The following is a 15,918-nucleotide window of genomic DNA, read 5'->3' on the forward strand; positions in this document are numbered from 1 at the left end:
GTACCTTGGTGAATAGACGAGCAATGTCAAATGAGCAACTGGAAACGGCATCTCTATTGATATTGAAGTTCTGTATAGTCTTCGCAAATGTGCACAAATCCTTCACTTGTTCAAATCTGGCTATAGCAACCCGCTCAACCACACGGCCAATTGATGCTGTGCAGAGCCAGTTATAGTTACAATAGGGTATACTTGCCAGCCAATCAGCACTCTCTGTTCATGAAGTGTTGTTCCCTTTACGAGAGGTTTGGACAGCATGTATCTTTTTCAGCAATCCTCAAAAAAGACTGGTAGAAATCGTTAAAACCATCCAAGTTAGGCTTGCCAACCCAATTGAAGGTTAATCTTCAGAATGCTGCTCGGAGCCAAAAGCAGGGGGAAAATCAGAGAGACATTTGAAAACCAACTATTCCTTTTTCATTACAAACGCTTTTGTTTATTTGTTACAGAAATAGTTTGGTTTGGGTGACTGGATGATTTTTGGCTGGTTGGCCAGGTTGAGCAGCCACTGGTTGGGATGCGCGTGGAGGAAATCACGTGATGGAAAGTCGCGATGGAAATACCTGTGGCCAGAGAGGTTGACACCAAATCTAAATATATCCAGAGTTGGTCGATTTTGCAAAATAGAGAACTTTGTACACTTCGACTCTGGATTTATGTGTTTCATTTTCTTAGTTCCCCACCGGAAGAGGTGCTGTGAGGTGTACTGGCCACAGTCAAGGCCAGGTGGTTTTCATCCTACTGTATGTTCAGTACCGATTAGGGAATGCTGTGAAGCTGCTCTCTGTAAATGGAGAGGACGTCTGGCTATAAGACAGCGATATTGCTGCATGTTGCTGCAAACCTGTCAGTATCCCTTGGTGAAACATTGCAGAGAGTTAATCTTATTACAAACTCCTCTCAGAATGCCCTCGAGTCAGACTGTTCCGTTTATAAAAGGACAGTGTGTGTGCAGCCCATAAACCGATTAGAGCGAAGAGACCAATGAGCCAATGTTATAATCCATTGTCTCCAGCAAGCTGGCCATGCGGCTGTTAAAATGTAAGAATGCCGGGGGCAGCATGGTGGCACAGTGGTTAGCACTGCTGCCTCACAGCACCGAGGGCCCGGGTTTGATCCCGGCTCCGGGTCACTGTTCATGGGGAGTTTGCACATTCTTATCGTGTCTGCGTGGGTCTCACCCCCCGGCGGAGCAGGCTCGAAGGGCCAAAAGGCCTCCTCCTGCTCCTATCTTCTATGTAACCCAAAGATGTGCTGGCTAGGTGGATTGGCCACTTTATATTACCCCTTAATTGGAACAAAAGAGTTGGGTGCTCTAAATTTATTTTTAAAAATGTAAGAATGCCGGGAATGAGAACAAGAAAAGATGTTCATTCATTCAGCTCAATCCACAGCTTCGGAGAGTCATAGGGCACGGTTTCCCGGCCACGTCTCGCCAGAATCGGAACGGGAAGCGGCCGGTAGATCCCAGGATGGGCCTTTTCCGGGCTCCCCGACGGTCGTTATGCCTTGGAGATCTCGTTAGATCTTGCGACGCCGCAATCTGGATCCTGCCCACAATGAGCGGGACCCAGACTTGCAGAGATAAGCGAGTTTTAGAGCTCACTTAACCCTGTCGACGCCGGGCGGAACCGGCTCCCATCATCTACCGGCCTCGCCAAGGAGGCCCCAGCTGGGCGCCGTTTAGCACCGATCCCCACACCGTTTAGCACCGATCCCCACACCGTTTAGCACCGATCCCCACACCGTTTAGCACCGATCCCCACACCGTTTAGCATCGATCCCCACACCGTTTAGCACCGACCCCCACACCGTTTAGCACCGATCCCCACACCGTTTAGCACCGATCCCCACACCGTTTAGCACTGCTCCCCAGGTGGAACGGCACTTGGGGGGTGGTCTCCCAGGCGCTCAGAGGACCCCAGGAGGTTGATATCTGGGATGGGTGGCATCCTGGCACTGCCGATGCCAGCCGAGTGCCTTTCACTGCCAGTCTGGCTTCTTGGCAGTTCCATCCGAGTGCCAGTCTCTGACCGCCCTGGTGGCACTGCCAGGTTGGCAGGAGCACTGCCAAGATGCCAGGGTGGCTCAGGGATGGGTTCAGGGAGCCCGAGGACCCCCAATGGGGAAATTGGGCATTGGGGGGGTCTGCGGGTTGCGCTGGGCCCTCAAGGGATCAGGCGCCATTGGAAAATAGCAAGTGGAGCTCCACAGTGCAGGGACTGATGCTGAGTGTGGCTTTAGGGGGCCTCAGGGGGCCTCAGGGGGCTTCAGGGGGCCTCAGGGGGCCTCAGGGGGCCTCAGGGGGCTTCAGGGGGCCTCAGGGGGCGTTCCCCACCAAGACCTGAAAACACAACAGAGGCCGTTAGATAGCGGGGTCATTCCCTACACATAAAGTGCTCGGAATGACCCCTCTAATCCCGCCCAGAACAGAATGTTTCTTAGATAGATAGTGCCCATACCGCACATACCGCACATACCCGCATGTTTCTCCGCGTCACGCCATTCTCTGCTGGTGGAATTCTCTACTCCTCCGCTTGTCGATGGGATTTCCCATTGAAGCCGCACCACCAGGAAACCCGGATTCTGCTTCCAGCGGGAACAGGGAATCGCAATGGCTGGAGAATTCCGGCCACTGTGTCCACTCAGTGAAGGCCCGTTGTGTCTCATGTTTGACAGATTCTGTGGGGAGCTTTTAGACCCCTGGACATTTCTGGCAACATACAGAACAGGGGAATCTTCAAGTTCCCTGGTCAGGTACAATAGTGGATGAGGATTAAATTGGGTAAAATTACCCGATACACAATTGCAATATTACAAACATGAGGAGGCCATTCAGCCCCTTGAACCTGTTCTGTCTCTCAATCGGAAAATGGCTCCATCTACCTGCCTTGATTCCGAAACCCTTCATCCTCCCACCCAACAAAAATCGATCCATTTCAGCTCTCCCTTTTTAATTGACTCCCACCCTCGTCAGCTTTATGGGGGGAGTGAGTTCCAGATTTCCACTCCCTTTTGTGTGAAGTGCTTCCTGCCATCACCTCTGAACCACCTGGCTCACCGTTTATGGTTATTCCCCTTGTTCCGGTGATCTGTTTGATCAGATCCAACCTTCAGCCTGACTGAAAGTCAGAGAGTGAACCATGGCTCACACCGAGATTGGAAAAAACTTATCATTGTCCCAATATCTTTTCTGCTTCTGAAATATGAGTCTTTCTGTAACATCCCCACACTCTTGCTGAACCTTTGCTTCACTTGATCCACTTCACCTTTGATGTGTTTATATTGTCAACCAAAGTGTGATAGAGTCATAGAGTTTCCAGGACTTGGCCCATCGCTCCCCTGACTTCACAACCACGTCTAAATACTTCTGAAATGTTCTGAGGGTCTCTGCCTCCACCCCCCTTTCAGGCAGCGAGTACCACACTCCCACCACCTCACAGTTTTTCCTCACATCCCCTCTAAACCTCCTGCCCCTTACCTTAAATCTCTGCTCCCTGGTCAGTGATCCCTCCACCAAGGGGAAAAGTTTCTTCCTGTCTACTCTATCTGTGCCCCTCATCATTTTACACATCTCAATGATGCCCCCCCCCCCCCCCTCTCTCAACGTCCTCTGCTCCAAGGAAAACAATCCAAGTCTATCCAATCATCCTGGTAAATCTCCTCTGCACCCTTTCCAGTGCTATCACATCCCTCCTGTAATGTGGATTCCAGAACGCACAAAATTCTCTAGCTGTGGCCTAACCAACATTTTACACAGTTCCAGCATCACCTCCCTGCTCTTAAACTCTCCGCCTCGGCTAATAAAGGCATGTATACTATGTGCCTTCTTTCAGGATAAGCGAAATCGTGGCCTGTGACATCGTCTGGGGCAGAACCCCTCTTTCCCTTGCCTCATTGAACACCTTCATCAGCACCGGTCCCAATATCCCAGATAACTTTTTGTAGAACTCTGCTGGGTACCCATCTGGTCCCAGGGCTTTACCCGACTGCATGGCCTTCACACCCTCCACTCTCTTCCAACCCAATCGGGGCCCCCAGCCCTTCTACCAGCTCCCCATCCACCTTCGGGAAAGTCAGCCCCTCCAGGAAGTGCCTCATCCCCTCCGGCCCAGTAGGGAGTTCCTACCTGTGCAGGCTGCTGTAGAAATCCCTAAATGCCTTACTCACCCCCTAGCCAAATCCCCAACCAAGTTCCCATCCCTGTCAATATCTTTCTCTATCTCCCTGGCTGTCTCCCTCTTTCTTAGCTGCTGTGCAAGCATCCTACTGGCCTTCTCCCCGTGCTCGTATATTGCCCCCTCGCCTTCCTGAGCTGTTCCACTGCCCTCCCTGTGGTTAACAAGCCGAACTCCACCTGTAGCCTCCGCCTTTCCCTTAAAAGTCCTATCTCTGGAGTCTCCGCGTACCTCCTGTTGACTTGTAGAATCTCTTTCACCAGTCGGTCCGTCTCTGCCCTATCCGTCCTGTCTCTGTGGGCCGCAGATCGAGATCAGCTCTCCTTTCACCACTGCCTTCAGTGCTTCCCAGACCATCGCTGCTGGGACCTCCCCCGTATCATTTACCTGCAGGTAATTTTGTCTGCATTTCCTCAGCCTCTCGCACACCGCTTCGTCCGCCAACAGCCCGACATCTAACCTCCAATGCAGGCGCTGATTACTATGTTTACTAACCTGCAGGTCAACCCAGTACGGAGCATGGTCTGAGATTGTGATCACCGAGAACCCCGTATCCACCACCCCTGCCAGCAAGGCCCGACCCAAAATGAAGACATCGATCCGAGAGTATACCTTATGTATGTGGGAGTAGAAGGAGAACTCCTTCACCCTCGGCTGCCTCAATCTCCATGGATCCACCCCCACAATCTGCTCCATGAACCCTTTCAGTTCCTTTGCCATTGCTGGCACCCTACCTGTTTTCGAGCATGATCGATCCAGGCCGGGATCAATAACTGTATTAACGTCCCCTCCCATGACCAGCTTGTACGATTCCAGGTCCGGAATCTTCCCCAACATCCTTTATAAATTCCACGTCATCCCAAGTTGGCTCATACACATTAACCAGCGCTACCTTCATCCTCTCCAGCTAACCACTAACCATAATATATCGAACATCCAAAACTATTCTGCCCACCTCAAATATCACCCACTTATTAATCAAGATCGCAGCCCCTCTGGTCTTTGTGTCCAGCCCCGTGTGAAAGACCTGACTAACCCAGCCTTTCCTCAATCTAACCTGGTGCGCTAATCTAATATGCGTCTCCTGCAACATTACCACGTCCGCCTTCAGTCCCCTCGGGTGCGTGAACACACGCGCCCTCTTAACCGGCCCCTTTAACACTCGAACATTCCAAGTGACCAGCCTAGTCGGGGGGCACAGTGCCCCCCCCCCCCACCTCCGCCGATCAGCCATCCCCTTTCTTGGGCCCGCCTCCAGCCCATGCACCACGCCTCCTCCGGTCTGCCCCCCCGGCAGCCCCCGCCCCCCCCAATCTCCTCTCTGTCCCTCAACCGAAGTCCCTCCCTCGTCAGCAGAACAACTACCCCCCCCCCCACCCCCAGCAACACCACTCTGAAATCTAACCCATACAACAAACTAAACATATGCACACCCCCCACTGCGCTTCCGTGAGCTAGCTCACCCAACTAGCTTGGTGGCCCCCAGCCCCTGGCACCAGCTAGTCTCCCACCTATTGTTCCCTCACTCCCCTCCCACCCGCTCATAAAAACAAATTCCCTCATCTAACGATCCCCACACAATCACCCAACTGAAAGAAAAACACCAAAATCCAAACAAGCACGTCTCCATCCCACAAAAACGCAAATCAAAGCAAAAGGCATTGCCAACATTCACCAGAAAGAAAACCCGAACACGAAAAACTTTTTTCCCCCCCCGTCTTACACAGAACTCAAAAACAGAAGAGAATAAAACAAACAAATATAAGCCAAAAAGTTGCATCAAAGTTCAAAAGTTCTCAGTCCACCACCAGTCCTTTTCTTTTCGTGAAGTCCAGTGCGTCTTTGGGCGACTCGAAATAATGATGCTGGGTCCTCATATGTGACCCAGAGACGAGCCGGATACAGCAGTCCAAACTTCACCTGTTTCTTGAAAAAGATTGACTTAATTTGGTTGAAACCTGCCCTTTTCCCAGCCACCTCCACACTCAGGTCCATGTACACCCGCAGGATACTGTTGTCCCATTTACAGCTCCGTGTTTGCTTGGCCCGCTGAAGAATACATTCCTTGTCCAGGAATCTGTGGAATCTCACCACCATCACCCTCGGAGGGTCCCCCGTTCGCGGCTTCCTCGCAAGCTCTCTGTACGCGAGAGAATGTTCCCTCCCCCAGCAGCTTCTCAAACATACCGGCAACGTATGCCCCAGCATCAGCTCCCTCAGACCCCTCCGGGAGCCCGGCAATTCTTAAGTTCTACCGACGGGACATATTCTCCACCTTCCCACCTTCCACCAAAGTCCCTCCCTCGTCAGCAGAACAACTACCCCCCCCCCCCCCCCCCCCCCCCGCCTCCCAGCAACACCACTCTGAAACCTAACCCCACCTTCTCCAGAAGCTTTTCATGCTGGTCCCTCAACATCCCCACCTCCAGCTCCACCGCAGTTTGATGCTCCTCCAGCTCAGCCAGCGCCGTCTCCACCTTCTGGATCGCCCGATCCTGGGCGTCCAATCTGTGCTCCAGCCGATCAATCGACTCTTTTATCGGGTCCAGGCAGTTCCTGTTTCTGCTTGGCAAAGCCGTCCTGGATGACCTGCATCAACTGCTCCGTTGATCGCTGGGCCGACACACCCGGGGTCCGGTTTTCGGCCATGCTGCCTCCTGCAGCAGCTTCACCCAGCCCTCGCCTGTCTTTTTATTTCTGCCTTTCCGTACACTCCTGGTTCTTTTCTCCACACACCATGGAAACGGTGCACAATTGCTTCAGACTTTGAATTTACAGTTTAAAACCGGAAAACGTCCGGGGGAATGGTCGAAAAGTCCAACCAGAGCGGGAGCCACCAAATGTGCGACTTACTCCTTCATAGCCGCCACCGGAAGTCCTCCCATCTGCCTTCTTAACCACTGTATCCACCTGCTCTGGTACCTTAAGGGACGGGTGTACATGCGCAGCAAGGTCCCTCCGATCCTCGGTGCTTCCCAGGGTCCTGCTGTTTATCATGTATTCCCTATCCTTGTTTGTCCTGTCCAACTGCATCACCTCGTACTTATCCAGATTGAATTCCAATTGCCCCGATTAGCCCATCTGACCAGCCCGTCTATATCCTCCTGTAATCGAAAGCCATCCTCCTCACTATTTACCACCCCACCACCAATTTTTGTATCATGGGTGAACTTACTAATCAGCCCTCCTATATTCAACTCCAAATCATTTATATATAAACTGCAAGCAGCAAGGGCCCCAACACTGATCCCTGCGGGACCCCACTGGCTGTTAATGGGGCAGAATTAGCCCAATTTGGGAAGTCAACAACAACAATGTGCATTTATGTAGCACCTAGTGATTATCGAACGCAAATCGACATTGAGCTGGGTGATGAAGGACTTGGTCGAAGAGTAAATTGTTAAGAGTGACCCAAAGGAGGAGATACTTGGGGAGGTTTAAAGAGGGAATTCCACAATTTAGGGTTGAAGCAACTATTAAAATTGGGGTTTACAGGAGGTTAGAATTGGAAGGGCGATGTGTCTCTTTGCCTCACACCTGGGGGGGGTCGTCTGTCAGTCACATGATTAACCACCCATTCTGTGCATATTTTGTGACTTTTACTTTCGTAAATACATTTTCTTTTGCCTGAATGCATCTAAAAGATCAAGGCCCGAGAGATTATGGAGGATGTAAAATGCTTGCAAAACAGTTAAAGAGCCTCCAGTTGCTGCGTGCGTACTGCAGAGTGGAAACAATAGATGGGCGAGTGAGTGGGGAATTGAGGTGGTGAAACCTCTGCTGGTGGGACATTGTTGAGGGGTTGGTTTCGGAGCAAGCCGTGAACATCACCCTCCCACATCCTGTTCAAACTCAGTAAAGAAAAGACAAAGTTAAAGGCCACACAACTTTCAACTTTCACATTTGGAAAATTCATCTCACAGGGTCGTGCTCTTCAGCTTTAAGGCTTGGACGCCAAGTTAAGAAGGAAAATAATTTCTAAGGTGATTGTTTCCTGCGTTCGTGTTCCGTAAAGAAAAGGAAAAATATTTCTCTTAAACGGTGCAAAACCGCGATTCATGACATTATGTGGGGCTCAATAACAAACCAGCAGCCATTTGTAATGATGCATTTAATATTCACTCACACACAGGAACTCATACATCTAAACTCTACAGTTTATTCAGTGTGATGGACATAGAAGCAGACAGTGCAGGAGGAGGCCATTCTGCCCGCGTCATCTCTTTGAGAATGCTATCCAACCATTCCCACTCCCCCTGCACTTTCCTGGTAGCCTTGTAAAGTGTTCCCCCGTCAAGTGTTTATTTAACTCCCTTTTGAAAATTGTAAACGCATCAGTCAGGTAAACCGTACTGAAATTTCTATCTATCGCCAATCAGAACTCAGATGGAAAGGCCATGTGATTAGCCAACGAGCCAATTAAATTGCACAAAATAGACAGAGACACAGAAGGGCACGGTAGCACAGTGGATAGCATTGTGACTTCACAGCGCCAGGGTCTCAAGTTCAATTCCCCGCTGGGTCACTGTCTGTGCGGAGTCTGCGCGTTCTCCCCGTGTGTGCGTGAGTTTCCTCCGGGTGCTCCGGTTTCCTCCCAAAGTCCAAAGACGTGCAGGTTAGGTGGTTTGGCCCGGCTAGTATCCAAAACGTTTAGGAGGGGCTATTGGGTTATGGGGATAGGGTGGAAGTGAGGGCTTAAGTGGGTTGGTGCAGACTCGATGGGCCAAATGGCCTCCTTCTGCACTGTATGTTCTATGTTCTATTGATACATAAGTGTTGATTTGTAGCAACGATAGAACCCAAAGTTCAGGGTACAACCAGCAATGATTCAAATCAGGGATGCATGAGAGGCCGGGATTGGAGAGGCACAGAGTGAGGCTGCAGGAGACTATGGAGATAGGGAAGGGCGAGACCATGGAGGGAGTTGAAAATAAGTTTGAAATTTTGTAAATAAAGGTGGAATTCGTTCTGGCAGCTGTGGCTCGACAACAAGGCTACGTTTGTGCATTTATCTTTCAGATAGGAGCTTGTGTGACACATTGCTCACTCTTGTTTCATTTGTTCCTGACACTGACCACAGGCCACTTCATTGGCAGCCACACCCAGTCCATCACACTGCCCCTCCCATCCCCCCCTCACCACCCCAACATCCACCCCCCCACCCCCTCCACACGCAGCACATACCATCTCTGATAAACTAAACACTTCTACCTTGAACAGTTTCCATTGGCGATTACACAGCACTGTTACAATCTGTCATCTAGTATTCGCCAATCTCACTCCTAATGACCTTCAGCATTGGTGTTTCTAGTTACATTAACTTATCTGTTTGATGACAGCATTGACCAACAAGGAGAGAACTAACTACCTGGAGCCAATAGAGGCAGTAGAAGGCCATTCGGCCCCTCGAGCCTGTTCTGCCATTTTACAAGACCAGATCACGGCTCATCCATACCTTAACAACCGAAACATGCCTTTGCGCTGTAACATTTACAACAAAATTATAGCACCTTAACTTAACCAAAGATAGAGATAGGGCCCAGTTCCAATATCCCAGCAAGCAGAGTAAAATGAAGGAAATATTTCATGTGTGAAATATACCTGACTTGTATTCAGAGGACAGCAGGAGATATTTTAATGTGTTTGAAAGAAGAAAAGTTGTTCATTGTAAGGTTATTGCAATAAGGTAAAGAGGTTTGTTTGTGGTACATTTCAGTGCAGATGTTGCTAACCACAAAACAGCCAATGACACAGAGCAGAAGATTTATTTTGCCAATCTTTTAGACGGTGGAGATTTACCCAGAATATTCCCAGGGCTGAGCAACTTCAGTTCCTGTGGAGAGACTGGAGGAGCTGGGATTGGTCTCCTTAGAGCAGAGCGGGTTAAGGGGAGATTTAATGGAAGTGTTTAAAATAATTTCAAGATTATGAGACACGTTTTGAGTGTCCGGAGGGTCAGTATTGAGAGGGACACCGGGTTAACATAACCGGCAAAAGAAGCAGAGGGGGAAAGAAGAGGTTTGTTTTCTACACGCCGGTGTTGTGAGCTGGAATGTGTAGCTTATAGAAACAGAATGGCAGGGCTGTGGGGACAGAGTGGGGGAGTGGGACTAGCTCTTTCAAAGAGCCAGCACAGAAACAATAGACCGAATAGCCTCCTTCAGTTATCTGTGATTCTCTGAAATACTAGGAAGAAGAGTCACAAATTGTTATCATAACACCTAAGGCTAACACTTATTGTTCTCCTCACTTCTGCATTTGAGCTGCTCAGTATCCAATCACAGAGCACTGCCCAGTATCCAATCATAGAGCACTGCCCCAGTATCCAATCACAGAACACTGCCCAGTATCCAATCATAGAGCACTGCCCCAGTATCCAATCACAGGACATGGTCCAGTATCCAATCACAGGACATGGTCCAGTATCCAATCACAGGACACTGCCCAGTATTCAATCACAGAGCACTGCCCCAGTATCCAATCACAGGACACGGTCCATTATCCAATCACAGGACATGGTCCAGTATCCAATCACAGGATAATGTCCAATATCCAATCATAGGGCACTGCCCCAGTATCCAATCACAGGACATTGTCCAGTATCCAATCGCAGGGCACTGCCCAGTATCCAATCACAGGGTTGCCCACTAGCCAATCCCGGAACACTGTCCAGTATCCAACCCCAAGACATGGCCCAGTATCCAATCACAGGACATTGTCCAGTATCCAATCCCAAGACACGGCCCAGTATCCAATCACAGGAAATTGTCCAGTATCCAATCCCAGGACATTGTCCAGTATCCAATCCCAAGACACTGATAGGTTGTCAATCTTTTGGGCATCTTCATGCCACCTTTGACCTTGGATTTTGATGTGCCCTCCGGTTAGCTCTGGAAGTGAAAAGTTTGTATTGGCCAGAAGTGTTGCTAGATCTCCTCGGCACTGTTACTTCAAAACTAAACTGGAGCTGAAGTTGACCAGATGCTCACTCACTCTCCCTGTCTCTCTCCGTATCTCTTTCTCTCTTTTCCTCTGTACCCCTCTCTCTCATTTTCTCTCCTTCACTCTGTCTTTTATTTGTGTCAATTCCCCAGCACTGGGCTATTTAGTAGAGATGGGAGGATAAAGATCCACCTGGTTACGGCAGTCACCATGAATATCAGGGAAATTGGGTTGACTCCAACGCCCCTGGTTTGTAATGAGCGTGGTTTCCACATTCCATATTGGAGTGTGTTTAACAGCAGGAAAACCGGAGCTGTGAATCTCGGGACTGTTTGTTAATTTCAGATAACATGAGAAAACACAACTCTTTGTTTCTTTTACAGGAAGTTATCCGTGTCCATTGAGGGTTGGATATCCCAGAGTGACGCTTAACAATACCGTTGGAGACAGTCTGACATTGAATTGTACGGTACTCTATTGTGCAGCAGAACAACCTGAGGTCTACTGGTGTAAATATCACGCAAACAGCTGTCAGCAACTGAATGCAACAAACAGGAGCATCAAAAATATTCACAATATGACAGAACGAGGAATACTTGTAGTTTACACAATCTCTTCTGTTAACCTAACGGACAGTGGTAGCTACCAATGTCATGCCAAAGAAGGGGATGTACAAGCAAACGGAAATTCCATCATTGTCAATGTGTTTGGTAAGCGTGTGGCTGAAAATATTCATCAACTGAAACAATTTCCTTTGTATAAATGAAACGTTATTTCCTGACCTGTTTCATGATTGTTGCTTGGGAATTCTCTGAGGCTGAGCCAGATTGTTTGAAATCTTGTCATCCCATTTGATACTGAGCTCAGATCCTGATCCTATATCCTGTCCATCACTAACAACTGCAAAATATCCCCTCTCTCCATCATCTATCTCTGCCCCTACCTCAACATATCTGCTACTGAAACCCTTCTCAGTACCTTTTTTTCCCCATAAATTTAGAGCACCCAATTCACTGTTTTCCAATCAAGGGGCAATTTAGCGTGGCCAATCCACCTACCCTGCACATCTTTGGGTTGTGGGGGTGGAACCCACGCAGACACGGGGAGAATGTGCAAACTCCACACGGACAGTGACCCAGAGCCAGGATCGAACCTGGGACCCCGGCGCCGTGAGGCAGCAGTGCTAATCACCGTGCCACCGTGCTGCCCTGTCGGTACCTTTTTTACCTGCTGACTCCACTATTTCCAACGGGCCAGCTGCCCAACTTTCACCCATTGAAAACCTGAGGATCCAAAACTGCTTCCCCTGTCCGATCTCACCCCATCCTGTTCACCATCAACCCCTGTTCTCACGGACCCACATTGACTCTCGGTCTAACCATGCCTTGATTTTAAAATTCTCCCGTTCTTAGTGCGCGATTCTCCGACCACGTAATGCCCTCACTCGAGTAAAACAAGGCCGGTGAATAGCGGGAGAGGCTAAAAACGGGAATCATGCCGGGGGTCAAACAGTTTGCGATGCAAGCAGCCCACTCGCGTGGGTGAAATCGGGATCTCGCCGTCGCGAGGCGAGAAAACAACCATCACCATTTAGGCCCCATTTCCATACAATTAACGGGACCACCCCACATCCAGCAGCCTCCTGTCATTCATTGGCCTCCCCAGCGATTGCTCACACTGCCGCTGATTAGTGCGCCTTTTGAAAACATGAACCTGGCGGAAGGGTTTCCGTGGGGAGCCGAGGAGGTGGGTAGCCATCTTTGCCCACAGGAAAAGAGCCCAGGGGCACTGGGAGCACCCTAGTACTAGGCACGGGGTGGGGGACTCTCAGCTGGGTGGGCTGACATGGGAAATGGGGCGGGGGTTGGGGGGGAAACGCTCGCGGTACACCGTGCCAACCCCTGGATCATGTGTACTCGCTCCAGGGGCAAACCTAGCCCCTGGCCTTCTGCCCACCAACCACCCATTACCGCCCCCCCCACTGACTGCCGAGGCCTCTGATCGGATGGCTGAAGGCAAATGCCAACAGGGAATTGGCAATCGTGGTTATCGTGACCACTTCACACAATCCAAGTTGATCCCCGTGGGTGGGCCGTGTAGCATGTGGGAGTCATTGCCGAGCATCCCAATCACATCTTGATGGCCGGACACTGTGCCTGAACACTGTGGGAGGCAACACCACACTCGCAGCAGTCAACATCCGAGCACCCAGGGGATGGGGCACAGCTCCAGGGACATGTTCACGGCTGGAGGGTGGGTGAGTACGATGGGGCGAGGGGGTGATGCTCGGAGAGGTGGGCCAAGGGTTCAGAGGTCAGCCCGCATTGTAGAAGAAAGTAACGGAGGCGTCATATTAGTTGTGGCCAAGGTTGTTTCATGTTTTACAATTCCTCACATTCCTGATAGTTCCGCCCCCCCCCCACCCTCACCCCTTACCTAGTCCCCCCCCCCCCCCCACCCCCTCTCCTCCCCTCCCCTGGTGCCCTCAGTGATTCTCTGTGTGCTTTACCTTTCCAGCTCTCCCGCTATGTCTAGGCGTGTCACCAGGATGCACATCTGAGTTGGAGGCAGCCACCTGCTTACCTCATCCCATGGCCTTCGATGCCCCTGGCGGGATTCCTCTGGGGGGTCTGGGGCCGGAGGGCTCCGGTGTCCCTGTCGGAGGAACATGCACAGCCGTGTTCCGTGTGCTGGCTGTGAAACGTTGGGTCCTGGGATCCAGAAGACCTCGTTGGGTGTTCCTGCCTCCATCTGATATACACCAACAGCTCACCAGATTGTGCCCCAGAAGCCTGTCCACTAACATTGCGCACTGAGGTGCGTGGCTCTGAGCTGGTGGAGGGAGGGGATGATAGCTGCGATGCCTCGATCGTGTCTTCCTCAGGACTCCTCTCCGAGGTGGTCACCTGAGAGGCTGGAGAGGGGGGCCGCCCGGGATGGGCCGGCGCTGTCGGCTGGAGGACCTGCGGGAGAATGGACATGTGGTCAATGGGAGGGATGGGTCAGTCAGCAAGCCAATAACGACTCACGTTTGACAGGTCCTCCGGGTGGAGCCCAGTCGTTCCTCCTCACCTCTGTGGCGTCCGCCATCCTCCTCGTGGGTGACCCCCCTGTCCATGGCCACACCGGTCACCTCCAGGGCCCTCTCCTCGAAGGAGGGGAGGATTCTTATGTCCCGCAACCCACCGCCAGTCTGGGCCCTCTCCTGCCGATTGTGGGAGAGCTTCTCCTGCCGAGACAGAGAGAGGGCATCGTTGGCCACATGTGCGGTTTACAATGGTGGATGGGGGGGAGGGGGGGGTGAAAGGAGGGTGGGGAGGGAGAGTTGGGGAAGATGGATGCTCACATGGGGACAGAAAGGTTTTGGAGAGTGGGGGGCACGTTGGTGTCGACTCACTCGTGCTGCCCAGTGTAGGTCGTTCACCTCATCCCAGGCAGCACTGGGGAACAGGACATCCCTCCTGGCCTCCACTGCCTCCCCAGGTCAGCGTCCCCGAATCTTGGGCCCGGTCTCCTCGGCGCCATTGTTGCCAACTGGCTGGGGTTGGCTGAGCAAGTGCAGCTTAAGTGCTGCTCGACCTTGTTAGCGGGGGGGGGGGGGGGCTAGCGAGCGCGACCCCGGCCAATCAGCTGGTGAGCCTTCATTTGCGGCGAGAAGCCCGCGAGGCCTCGTTTAGAGATCCAATTCAGGTTGAATAGCGTTGCCGGCCGTCACTGGGCCGAGCGCCGGGAAGCCTGCGGAAGTTCCCGCTCGCTACAACACTTAGAAATCTTTCCGGAGAATCACGCCTTTAATTTCAAATCCCTCCATAGTCTCGATCCTCCCTATCTCTGGTGGCTTCTACAGTCCCACAACGCTGTAAAATTCTGCATTCCTCCAATTACTAGAGCAGCAGGGTAGCATTGTGGATAGCACAATTGCTTCACAGCTCCAGGGTCCCAGGTTCGATTCCTGGCTTGGGTCACTGTCTGTGCGGAGTCTGCACATCCTCCCCGTGTGTGCGTGGGTTTCCTCCGGGTGCTCCGGTTTCCTCCCACAGTCCAAAGATGTGCAGGTTAGGTGGATAGGCCATGATAAATTGCCCATAATGTCCAAAATTGCCCTTAGTGTTGGGTGGGGTTACTGGGTTATGGGGATAGGGTGAAGGTGTTGACCTTGGGTAGGGTGCTCTTTCCAGGAGCCGGTGCAGACTCGATGGGCCGAATGGCCTCCTTCTGCACTGTAAATTCTATGAAATCCAGCTTCTTGTGCAGCCCCATTATCATCGCTCCAATATTGCCAACAGCTCCTTAAACATGACCTCAATCACCAAGATTTCACTCAATGTATTCAGTGTCAAACTGTCTCAGTTACACTCATGGTGGGATGTTTCTCTGTGTTACAGTAACGTCATCAATGTCGCTGCTGAATTAGCTCTGCAACTATTATCACCAAATTTTCCCTTTTGATTTAAGATGACAGATCAATCACAAAATGATAGATTCACTGAGCAAAAAGCATTATTGATCATTTCTCCATCCTGTCTCTCTGAAGTTTGTTGAAGAGAATTTGTTTCTCCTTCAGCTTTTGCATTAATTTATGCCCTTCAGCCTTTTTGTGTTCACAGCAAGATCGCAAAATAACCAGATAGCTGTTGATTGTGATGTTGGTTGAGGGATAAATATTGAACACTGCACGGAGGTAAATTCACCAATCATCTTGGCAATAATATTCATGGGACATTTTACACTCACTCTGATAGTGCAGCACTCCCTCAGTACTGACCCTCTGACAGTGCCGCACTCCCTCAGTACTGAC

General features: G+C 50.9%; 1 protein-coding gene across 2 annotated transcripts in view; it reads left to right on the forward strand.

Annotated features, from left to right (window-relative positions):
* The window catches only part of LOC119977707, a 53,408-nt gene that overhangs the window by 22,897 nt on the left and 14,593 nt on the right, over nucleotides 1–15,918 (forward strand). For both annotated transcript variants that reach the window (XM_038818892.1, XM_038818891.1), the window contains exon 2: nucleotides 11,504–11,830. In XM_038818892.1, the coding sequence (XP_038674820.1) occupies nucleotides 11,504–11,830 (327 nt within the window). The remainder of the gene's footprint in view (nucleotides 1–11,503; nucleotides 11,831–15,918) is intronic.

Source organism: Scyliorhinus canicula, chromosome 14 (genome assembly GCF_902713615.1).
Source record: "Scyliorhinus canicula chromosome 14, sScyCan1.1, whole genome shotgun sequence".
Lineage (NCBI taxonomy): Eukaryota > Metazoa > Chordata > Chondrichthyes > Carcharhiniformes > Scyliorhinidae > Scyliorhinus > Scyliorhinus canicula.